The 12695-nt window shown below is 34.0% G+C and overlaps 1 protein-coding gene across 1 annotated transcript in view; it reads left to right on the plus strand.

The window, feature by feature from the left end:
- Window positions 1-12695, plus strand: part of LOC124414148 (protein eva-1-like) — an 87519-nt gene that overhangs the window by 13095 nt on the left and 61729 nt on the right. Inside the window, exon 2 of the mRNA XM_046895094.1 lies at window positions 4850-5085. Within this exon, the coding sequence (XP_046751050.1) occupies window positions 4850-5085 (236 nt within the window). The remainder of the gene's footprint in view (window positions 1-4849; window positions 5086-12695) is intronic.

Raw genomic sequence — 12695 nt, forward strand, 5'->3', positions numbered from 1 at the left:
ATAAAGTTCGTTAGAAGATAATCACGTTCAACACAAGTTCCAGGATTCAATTTGGAAATTAGACATTAGGACCTTCCGTGCCAAATCAACCAATTTTCACCCTAACCAAACTTTTGGATTTCCTTTAATCCTTTTTAAGTAAATTAAAGGAATCTCTGAAACCTGCGATTTGTTTATTAACTCTAGCTTCGTGTGAAAAATCCGGTTCAAGTTACGAAGATCTGAACTGTTTTTTCGATAAATTCCTCCTGTTGTAAAATTCACAAAAATTTAATCTTCTTCCAATCATTTTGAAATTAGAACAATTTTTTTTATCTACTTCAAAACACTTTAAGTCGACAAGAATTAATTATGTCAAACGTTTCGCTGAAGGTCACAACCGGGTAAGCATGCCAAAGAGTCCTCTCTCAAAATGGATTCTGTAAGTGATCTACAGTCTTCTGTTGGTAAATGACTGACTCGTATCAAATTTAACCTTCCAACTCCATTTTGCTCAATGTTATAACAAAAAAGAAGGTATTTTTTAGTATTTTCACAATAACTCCGCTATTTCCTCGTACAAGATTATTAAAAAAATCGCGGACATTAGTGTACATATCAAAGATCTTTTTCACATTTTTCGGTGGCAAAATCCACCATCTAAAAATTTTTAAACATTCAGATCGCTGATTTCGGTCGATTTTAAAGAGTCACTGCAGTTTTTTTTCACAGTGTAAACATCTGGTGTCGGGTGATTTTCCATAATTTTTTCAGATTTTTTCCAATGGTGTGTCATCGTTAAAAAAATCAAAAACCGATATTTTTTACTCTTGTATGGGTATGACCTCAAGATCACTTTTACCACGTACAGAAATAACACTGAAAACTGAAATGTGTAATCAGTTTGAAACAACTTTTTCCATTCAACGTTACTTTCGAAATTCTTTACCATAAAACTCTGTAACATAACATATTCTGTACAAGTTAATCTTGTGAATTGTTCGTCACTATCAGCTACTTCCGTTTCCAAGTTCTCAGACCGTTTACATCGATGACTAGAAAATATCTCCACATTCGGTTAGTTATTTCCCGAATCAGTACCGAAGCCTCATCCGTTTGACCGGTAGCGGTGTGAAGCAGTTAATTCGGGTTATTTATTGGCATATTTAGCCTTTGATTGTTACAATATTTTTGGACTAATAAAAGTCTTTTTCTTCTTGTTTATCACGTGTAACAAAACGCGGGACGGCGATAGAGTATATATCACGAGTTAGATCTAACAACTGAATTACAAAACTTGAACCTCACTAATTACTGACTAGATAGTTTAAACTGGTAAAACTTTCAGTCGTATCGGTACAACAGTTTCCGACAAAAGCTCTTAAAAAATTCCCTCTTACTTCCTGCTACGCGCAGAGAAAAGAGTAAATGATTTAATGCAGGTGTTTTTCGGTTTCATCAAAAATCGTTTTATCTGTTTCACTGCAAAATTCGAAAATATGACGAACATGTAATGCAGTCGATACAGTGCACGGTAGTCAGAAAAATGAAAGACATGGCCATGGCTATGGCTAACCAAACTGCAATACATCAGCAAGAAAGTACGATTGAATGCGCAGCAAGATATTTGAATTGGAAACAAGTGACGCCTTAGATTATGGTATTTTCAGGATTAACACAATAAAAAGCTATGGTGTGACGAAACGGGCGTCCAGAGCCACTAACGAGCCAGTTTTTACGTGTCAGAGACGAAGAAATATTCATAACACGAGCAATAATGATCATAGAAAAATAGACCTAACCTATACATACATACTTGGATTGACGCAGGTGAAACAAGTTCAGAATAGCTCTTTAGCAGTTTTTGGCAACAGCGATGCTGTTATTGAGTTTACGGTTCCTGTGGTAAATATATTATCAGTTACAGTTTGTCTTTGATTTCGGGAGATCAAAATTCATTCAATATCATTTCGAGAGGGGCTTCCATTCGGGTCGAAACGTCAACGTGTATCGTGATCATTGACTTTCATATCCAACAATCATTTTGTTCATCAACGTTGAGATGAAGAATGTTTCTACATTACGAGTAATGACGTCAGATGAAGGTATATATACTGAAATGATAAAGAAGTTCGTTACCTTTTCAGTTGTCGGTAAGTCCGCAAAACTGCTCACCGCCATGTTTGAATGTCACATCAATCGTCGCACTATTACGCACCTTCACTCACGTACGATAACACTTGACTCTAAATTCTCAATATCAACACGTCGCATATCGTATGAGCGTTTACGACTGACTACGAGTATTATTTGCGTTACAATGAATGTAGAGAAATTCATAACCATTAAATATGAAATAAAATAGACCGTTAAAGAAAAATACACGGAGTATATATAGTTGAAGGTGGTGACGAAAAAACAGATAATTCGTTTATTTATATAGTAATCGACGAACCATACGACACATTCATAATAGAATAGACGATTAATACCCCCGTACTGGGCACAGGCCAACGAGCTTGACATGATAGCTTAAATTGAACGAGAATAAACAGTACAATGTTTATAAAATAAACATAAAATTCAGGGAAAAATTTTCAGAAAAGAGAGGAAAGAAAAATCGTCGTCGTTAAAATGTATATGAAGACGTTAAGCAGTTAGAAGAAGTTGTATATACAGATATTGGAGAGAGAGGTTGAATGTAAATACTTGAGTGAGTTTGTTATTTTATTTAATCACGTGACTTTTACATTCGTTGTTTTAACTCTCGTCGCGAGTTGATTCTCGGTTTATTACTTGATCAGGATTTATTTCCATCACGCGTCGCAGAGTTTTGTTCACACATTTCAAGATCGAACTCTCGCCTTCGGGTGTTGAGGGATTACTGATCGACTGCGACCTTCTAGCCTCGATGTTTACTTCAAATTGACAACATCGTGACAAATTGAACGCGTGTAACCTTTACGCGTGGTTAAAAGCATTCTCTAGTCGTCTAGTCAGTCTTTACCGATGAATTATTAATTTATTGAAATATAACAAATGAATTGTGATGTAATGTAAATATAATAAAGGTTTATCCAATGAAATATGAAGAAAAGCCTGTAAAATTCGCACAAATATAGAAAACCGAGCGCTCTTTCTATCGCGAAGTGTAATACGCTTACGTTGGCCCGCCTGGTACGTACCGAGTAACTCGACCAGCCGATGTAATTTGAAAACACGAAATCGTGGATATTATAGGATAATAAATGAAACGTGTATATTGTGATATAATAATCTTGTCAACAATTTATCGAACCGTTAAAGGAAAGTGGGTTTTGAATGTCATAGCTGATATAAATGTATAGATACAGCAAATGGTAAGTATCGTTCGATCTACTACGTCAATTGCATGTTTATCGTCGTTCCGAATTCTGCTTTGGAGAAAGCCATTTTTGATGAAACTGGAAAATACGAGCATCGAATCTTTTGCTCTTTTCTCTTAGATCTAACTCTGATATATACTCTCTCGTCGTCCCGCGTTTTGTTACATGTGATAAATAAGAAGAGAAAGACTTTTATTAATCCAAACATATTGTAACAATGTTGTCTTTCATTTTTCTAACTACCGTGTACTGTATCGACTGCATTACAGGTTCGTCATAGTTTCGAATTTCGCAGTGAAACAGAAAAAGCGATCTTTGATGAAACCGAAAAATACCCGCATTGAATATTTTACTCTTTTCTCTGCGCGTAGCAGGAAGTAAGAGGGACTTTCTTAAGAGCTGTTGTCGGAAACTGTTGTACCGACACGACTGAAAGTTTTTCCAGTTTAAACTATCTAGCCAGTAATTAGTGAGGTTCAAGTTTTGTAATTCAGTTGTTAGATCTAACTCTGATATATATTCTAACGTCGGCCCGCGTTTTGTTACACGTGATAAACAAGAAGAAAAAGACTTTTATCAGTCCAAAAATATTGTAACAATCGAAGGCTAAATATGCCAATAAATAACCCAAATTAACTGCTTCACACCGCTACCGGTCAAGCGGATGAGGCTTCGGTACTGATTCGGGAAATAACTAACCGAATGTGGAGATATTTTCTAGTCATCGATGTGAACGGTGTGAGAACTTGAAAGCGGAAGTAGCTGATAGTGACGAACAATACACAAGATTAACTTGTACAAAATATGTTATGTTACACAGTTTTATGGTAAAGAATTTCGAAACTAACGTTGAATGAAACAAGTTGTTTCAAACTGATTACACATTTCAGTTTTCAGTGTCATTTCTGTTCGTGGTAAAAGTGATCTTGAGGTCATACTCATACAACAGTGAAAAATATCGGTTTTCGATTTTTTTAACGATGACAAACCATCGGGAAAAATCTGAAAAAATTATGGAAAATCACCTGGCACCAGATATTTACACTGTGAAAAAAAAAGTGTAGTGACTCTTTAAAATCCACCGGAAATCAGCGATCTGAATGTTTAAAAATTTACAGAAGGTGGATTTGGCACCGAAATATCTAAAAAAGATCTTTGATATGTACACTAATGTCTGCTGGATCTGCGATTTTTTAAATAATTTTGTACGTGAAAATAGCGGAGTTATCGTGAGAATAGTAAAAAATAACCTCTTTTTTGCTATAACATTGCGCAGAGTGGAGTTGGTAGATTAAAATTTGGTACGTGTCAGTCATTCACCAACAGAAAATTATAAGTCACTTGCAGAATCCATTTCGAGAGAGGCCACTTTTGACTTGCTTACTGGAAGAAAAAGAAATCAGACATCTTTCATTTTATGAAAATGCTACTTGTTCCGATTTTTTTTTTCTTTCTGTTTTCTCTGCATAAATCATCGGCATCTTCGCCATATTTTCTGCTTTCAGCTCTTCTTTCGGAAACATTGCGCACCCGTTATCTGCTTGGATGTACGGCTTCCTCTTCGGCGACATCCGTTCCTCTGACCCTTCGCTGCCCTCCCGGTACGACAATAAGCGTCACCCTTGCGCACTACACAGACAATCCAACAGCCTCCTTGGGCATTCTAGAAGTTCCTCAATGTCCGCTGCCGGTTATCACACCTGATCAAATATTCAGCCTAAATTGTACCAGCAACGTGCAGGTAAGTCAATACTTGCTATCGGCATGTCTTTTTTTCTTTATTTTTTGGTCGTTCATTAATCTGAATGAAAGAAAAAACCTCGAGCTACAAAAAAAAAATTTCAACGGAATTTGTTTGTTTATTTATCAATTATGATCACCTGATTTAGAAAAAAAAAATTTTTTTTGAAACTTATATCACAAGTTGTAAGGATACCCATTTCAGTAGACAAGTAATGCTTTTCAAGTTTATAACATAATTTTTTTCTCATGACAGTAAAAATTATTCGAGAAACTTGTTTTTTTTTTTCTTTTTTTTCTTTATTTGTAAGACAAAAAATTAATTTTCAATAGACTATGAAATTCGAAATGAGAACGAAAGTTACATGCATATTTTTTAGACTATGAAACGTGAATGAATGAAGGGACAGTCTTGAATATATTTTTTCAGATGGGTATTGAAACTGTTGACAAAACACTTCCGTTGAAAACGTAATCTGATGAAGTGAAATTTTTGTTATGAATTTTTGAAATATATTTGAGGCTTGGTTTAATTGAATTTGTTGATCAATCATTTTCGTCGAATTTTCTCTATGCAATTTTTTATGCTATCAGTTTGAACATTGAACAACAGAATTAATTGTCAATATTTTAGAAACTCGAAAAGACTTGGTTTGGTTATTCAAAAACGATATTTAAACGAATCAGGTGTCAAATGCATCGATTAGAATCGATTTTTTGATGCAGGAGAAGTTGACATGGAAAGAATATTGATTAATTAAGTTGAGCAAATTAAATTTATTAGTTATTTGTTTCCTGCCTTATGTTTAAATCGCTTGTATTTCAAATCTTTTTTTTTTCTTCATTTTTGCGCCACGTAAGATATTTTTAAGCGAAACAAATTTGCAAAAAAAAATTTAAATATTTCAAGACTCCCGAGTTCAGATATTTAGTAAAACTATAATTGAAAAATTTGAAAATTAACGGGTTAAAGAACTGAATTTAATTTAAGAATTTTTCATCGTTCGATAAAAATCTGGTCTGAAATAATGAAAAGATTTATCTACGAGATACGGAAAATTTTATTCAAACATTCATCACATGCAATTCACAAGTGTAGATGAATGGTAATTAAAAAATTATCGTAATAATGAATATAAATTTCCTTGTCCACCGTCAATTTGCATAAGTAGAAAAAAAAAAATCATAACTCTACCCTCTGCCGGAAAATTCTTCTCATTTTTTTGTTGGAGAACTTGTACTTCACTTTTCTTTCATTTACCGAAATTTATTTCACCGCTGGGCATAAAATGGAATTATAACAGGTTGTTTCAAATTAATAACAATCATACGTGAAAGCGTAGATAATTCGCATGCAACGAGAAAATTGAATCCACAATGATTGAGGTAGATTTCGTTGTTATTGAGCTGAAACGATATCTTGCGCTGCAAGCTTCAAGGATGCTTCATATTAAGGTGATGTGTTACGCCTTGACCTTTACCGACCGAGAAAATCCACCCTTTTTCTTCCAATTGCAATATTATAAAAACAAACGAACGAAAAGGGTTCAGATTTCGACGGTTCATCGCTCTTTTGTAGCGGAATTCATTAATATATTAAGTAAAAGGGTGAGTCTGCTCGGTCGGTAAGGGTAGGAGTACCACACGACTTTAAGCGTAGTGCTTAAGGCTGTGAGAAGAATGGGCAGGGATTTAATTTTCTGGAAGCAAGAAAACATTTAAGTAATGAGAAGAGCCTCGGTCTCGCAGTCCTGTCAACGTCAAAATTTAAGCTTACGATTGCCGTTTCGAGGAGAATCTGAAAACTCGGAATGAAAATTGATCGCCGCGAGAAAGTGACAGTTTGAAGCACACTTACGCCTCTGCAGAAAACCGAAAACGCATAATCAATGAAGAGGACATAAATAACGAGAGAAAATTGGGAGGATAAGAAAATTCCCCCCCCCCCCCCCCCCCCCATTTATAAAAATACAACGTATAGATTAGAGTGGCGCAAAAAAAACCGACTATTTTTTTTTTTTGAGTCTCGTGTGACAAAATGTTAGTTTTTGATGTTTTGAGAGCCCACTCCAAAATACAGTTCAAAAAAAATTTTTTAAGAGGTCGCTTCACATTTTTTAAAACGTCAGAAATCGTCAAAAATCAATTTTTTTTTTTCCTCGTTACGGTATAATTTTATAGACAAAAAAAATAAGTTTCCGAAAGTTTCAGTTCAATATTTGAATTTTGAAAAGTCGCTCATAATTTTTTTTCAATTTTTTGGTGCATTTCTTTAGATCTTTTCGAGCGACCTTTTAATATTCATATTCAATTTTCATAAAAAAATTTTCTCTAATTCGGTAAGAAAGAATCGATAACAATACACCACGACATGAATTAAAAATCAAACAAAATACTGAGAATACATTTTTTTTATTTTGATTTTTTGACGATTTTTGACATGTTAAAAAATTTGGAGTGACCTATTAAAATTTTTTTTTTGAGCTGTCCTTTGGAGTGGACTCTTAAAACATCAAAAACTAACATTTTGTAACACGAGACTCGAAAAAAAAAAAAAAAATAGTCGGTTTTTTTGCACCACCCTAGTATAGATAGATTATTTTCTATTATTACGACACATGTTTTTCCGTATTGCGTAATAAGCAAACTAAGCGATTCGTTCGAACACGAAACTGCTAGATAATTTATTCTGTATGCGTGTGTGTGTGTGAGGATAATTTATCAACTAAGAATTTTATTCCGTAAATAAACCTACCGATGTGTAAAAATCTAAGAATTTCGAATAGTCGAATAAAATTAATCAATTAATTGATTGTTTTCACAAAAAACGTTTGTTTATAATTAAAAAATTTCTACAGAATTCTAATGGAATCCAAAAGAATTTTTTTTTCATTCTAAACGGTTCGCGATTTCGTTTAGTGCATATTTTTATTGCTTTGAAAAATCTTAAGGTGAATACAGAAGTTTTTTTTCTATCAGATTCTAAAAGAATGTAGACTTGAAATTGGTCGAGCAGAAATATGAGGGTTTCGAGTACAGAGTTCAAGTTTAATATTCAAATCCGAACGGATGATGAAGTGAGATGCATGAAAATACACAGCTGCAGCATTATTTAACGCGAAAGGAAAGATTTCCGGTTCTTAGCTGTTAAAAAACAGAAGTGAATAAAAGAGCGTGGTACAATAATTTTTACTCGTGAAAAGTTAACGATAGAATTCCCGACGGAAACCGGTGCAAGGCTGAGTAGATATAATTAATTCCGGTCGAGGCGTTGAATGAAATTAAACGAAATTGGATGAGATAAGGATGGGCTCATGATGGGAATAGAAAACGAGAACTGGCGGACGCAGAAAATATTCATCTGGGCACCAGGAATTGATAATGAAATGAGAAAATGGACCAAAGATACTTAATTCCGTTTAAATTATTCCAGCAGTATAATTATACAGGGTGACCAAGTACCCGCGGACTACCGGGCACTGATGGATTCCTTGCAAAAAAATAAGACTAAAATTACTCTTGACAATTTTTTTTTAAAGCAACGGTTTTCGAGTTAGAGCCGTTTGAAGTCCACCAATCATGGCGCGCAGATAAGGCCGGGCGAACGAGCCTTGCGCGAGGCTAGCGTACGCTGCATGAGGTTCAGCTACACTAGCCTCGCGCAAGGCTCGCGCGCTCGATTCCATCTGCACCGTGATTGGTGGAATTCAAACGGCTCTAACTCGAAAACCGTTGCTTAAAAAAAAAATTGTCAAGAGTAATTTTAGTCTTATTTTGTTGCAAGGAATCCGTCAGTGCCCGGTGGTCCGCGGGTACTGTGTCACCCTGTATACATATATTTATATTAGGGTGTTCCAAGATGAAAAAAAAAATGATTTATGTATAGGCCAATCCAGCAATTATTAACGAATGATTTGGACGTGAAAAAATTGATTTGTCTGAAAATTTTTTCGCTTTTATAGTGTGTACTAAGATTGAAAACTTCACCAAGTTTTAAGCTTCTAGGACTTACCGTTCGCCAGAAATGCCACATCAAAGTTTATTATTTTGACCTAACTGAGCTGATTTGAATGTGAATTGTTTTCGTATTGTTACCGGCATAAAAAAATTACGAAAAAATATGTAAAATATGTATTGGAAAATTATTTTTTAACGATAAAAATCATCGAATTGAACAGTTTTTTCCGCTAGCTATACGAATCGAACGATTTTCCAATCGATAAGGACAGAAATTCTATACGGATCTGACAAAGCAAAGCCGCTGGTCAGCTTTTATTTTCGTTGTATAAGCTGTTGAATGCGTGGGTTTTATTTTAATAACTTGAGGATGAAATATAAATCCTTCGCCCTGAGCCCTGCTTCACATTTCGTCAGGTCTTACATTTTGAGCCGTGATATCAAATTACAAATCCCAGTAGAAAAGTTGAAAGCCGCGGAAAACATTCCCCATCATGCGTCAATTTTAACCACTTGTATAAAAAATTTTCTTCAATCCTCAGAGTGACTCACTCACTTACTCAGAGACACTAGAAGTTTTTATTGTAAATCAAGTTAAGGATGGATCGGAATTTATTGATAAAAAAAAGGTCTTAAGAAACCGTTCAAAAAAATCTCCAACAATTATTACAATATATCATTAAGTGAAACAAATTTAACTCATATTGCATTTTTTTTCTTTTTTTTTAAAGTAATTCCTCGGCGATATTCAACACACTTTTTGGACCGTTATGCCGTTTTTTTTTTTTTTTTTTTCTAAAAAATTCTTTTTCTCACGAATTTGACAAGGAAAGTTTATTCAAATTCAATGAAATTTTTTGAAATCAAACTAATTCTTATTTAATTTTAAATATATTATTTAGTGTTCTTCATTCTGCGTAACCAAATCAGTTTTTTGGTTCTGGAAATTATTATTTTTAGAGGATAAAACCAATAACTTGAACGAAGAATTATTAATTTAAATCACCTAAAACCTTTTTATACCGTGAATGTTTGTTTCTTTGCGTTCTGTGATATGGATTGAAAAAAAATAAACCTTAATTACTTTAAATCTGAAATCAAAAAACCAAATATTTGCTCTTAGTAATTGAGTATATCTAATAATTCGAACGAAGGATTTTTTTTTTTTTCGACACAACTTATTTTACAAGGTACAATAGACAATACATGGTGTAAATTGTACCGAAAAAATCGTATGTTTTTGCACGAGACTTTGCGAAAAAATTCAAATTTCAATTTTTTTTCTAAATCCTTCGTTCAATCACTAGCTATACTCACCTACTAACAGAATATATTTTTTGTTTTCTAATTTTTATGAAGTTTTTGAATGAAAATTTTCATAAAATATTCTTCAAATATTGTTCTTTCATATGTTTTAAGTTTGAATAAAATAGGGGAGGGGCGAGCAAAACGGGATACCCTTAAAATTTTATAAAAATATGCTGTTTTTTAAAAAGTAAAAAACGACTTCTGTAAACTTTTTTGAGCATTATTTTGAATTTTTTTAAATTTTCAAAAATTCTTTTTTAACCCTCGCATCCAATTTTTCTTAAATTACTTACAAGGAAATTCAAATTCATTTTCTTTTCAGAATTTTCTTTTCTTTTTACATTTTTAGGGGGTTACCCCATTATGCCCAAAAAAAAAAACACAAAAAAAAAAGAAATCCCTGACATCCGAAAACTATTTTTATTTTCTTTGGTTACAATTAGAAGAAAAAAAAAAGATTCAGCGTATTTGCGTACTCAAAAACTAAGTATTTCCGTAGCCCCCCCTTCCGCACCTTAACTTTTTTATTACATATTGAAAAAAAAAGAGAGAAAATATGCTTTTTTGTAACCTTCGAAAACCACGTAACCCCTTAAAAAACACACACATACGCACATTCTTTGGCCATGAATAACTTTTTTGCACGGAAAGTAAGTGGATTAAAGGGAAACGTTTGCCTTCCTGTTGTCCGATGTGATAGTTAAAATGAAACGGTGCCAAACGGTTACATCAGAATTATATCCAGTCTCTGGGTGAATCGGGCGTGTTTTTCTCCTCGTGAAAAAGAGCAACTCGTTTAACTGTATCGTCGGCAGAGCGAGATGAGGAGGGTGATTGAGATTTCTGAGAGCAGATTAGCCAGACTTCGCGACGCTGTCATTGCAGCAGACAGAAGCGTTGACATTTCCGCGAGAGTTTGATGATTGCCATCAAATAAGCCCGAGGAAAGTTTCACGGATTAAATGATCCTTGCGGTGATTAATCCAAATTTGCTACGGAGGATTTCCCCCTTTGTTCAATACAATCTTATAGCTTCGTGGAAATGAAATTTCTCAGCACAATTCTGCAAAACGTTTCTTAAAGTCCGTGAATTGAAACTCGGTGTTTCGTTGATGAAAAGAAAATACGGATTCGTGTGGAAAATGATAAAATGAAATTATGAATTTTCCGTTTCACCTGACAATTTCAAATTATTCTTTAGACAATTTTCAAATGTCTTCGGAAAATTTACATAACTTCAATTTTCTTGTGGGTTTTGAAAATGTGTAGAAGAAAAAAAAAACAGTAAAAAAAAAAAAAAGAAAACGTATTCAAGTTTTTTCCTCCGGTTTTTACGAGATTATTTTCATCCAATGTCTATGATAGCATATTGGCACGAAGGCATGAAGTTCGATTTAGAAAGGGCTATGACGATACATTGACCATGAAATGGAATCACCGCTATATTGACACAGTTCCGGTAGGTCAGTCTACGAACAATAAGTTCCAGCGTAAAATAAACCATGAATTTCTTGATGAGAATATTTCAAGAAACCATTAATTCAAATACCAACTTGTGAATAGATTTTGAATCACCATGGAAAGTAAAATGGACTTGAAACTGTAAAAAAAATATAATATTTCTATTCAAATAAATGTATAAATATATTCATTCGGTCACTGACTTTTATTATTTCGATGAGATGAAATTGAAATTTTTTTCGGTAAAAACTTCTGACGCAAACAATGAACGCAAATTTATATCACACAATTTTCGATTACGCGATATCATATCTTTTTTCCAATTTCACCAAATTGAAGCATGCATTGTTTGAATGATCGTATGATCGTGAAAATTCTCACACGGGGGTTTTTGGGGTCACTGATTACAAATCCGCTATCAGATTTGCGAAATTCAAGATGGCGGATTCAAGATGGTGGCGAAAAATTTAGGAAGTTGTGGAATTTTACTGAAAATGACACGTTTTGACACGGGGGTTTTTCGGGTCGTTGATTACGAATCGGAACTCCGATTTTCCCAAGTTTTTCGTCGCCATCTTGAATCCACCATTTTGAATTTTGAAAATCTGAGTTCAGATTCGTAATCAGCGACCTCAAAAACCTCCTAGGTGTCATTTTCAGCAAAATTAAACAACTTCCTAAATTTTTCGCAATCATCTTGAATCCGCCATTTTGAATTTTGAAAATCTGAGTTCGGATTCTTAGTCAGCGACCTGAAAAACCTCCCAGGTGTCATTTTCAGCACAATTCAACAATTTCCTAAATTTTTCACCACCATCTTGAATCCGCCATTTTGAATTTTGGAAATCTGAGTTCGGCTTCGTAATCAGCGATCCCAAAAACCCA

This window comes from Diprion similis, chromosome 13 (assembly GCF_021155765.1).
Source record: "Diprion similis isolate iyDipSimi1 chromosome 13, iyDipSimi1.1, whole genome shotgun sequence".
NCBI lineage: Eukaryota > Metazoa > Arthropoda > Insecta > Hymenoptera > Diprionidae > Diprion > Diprion similis.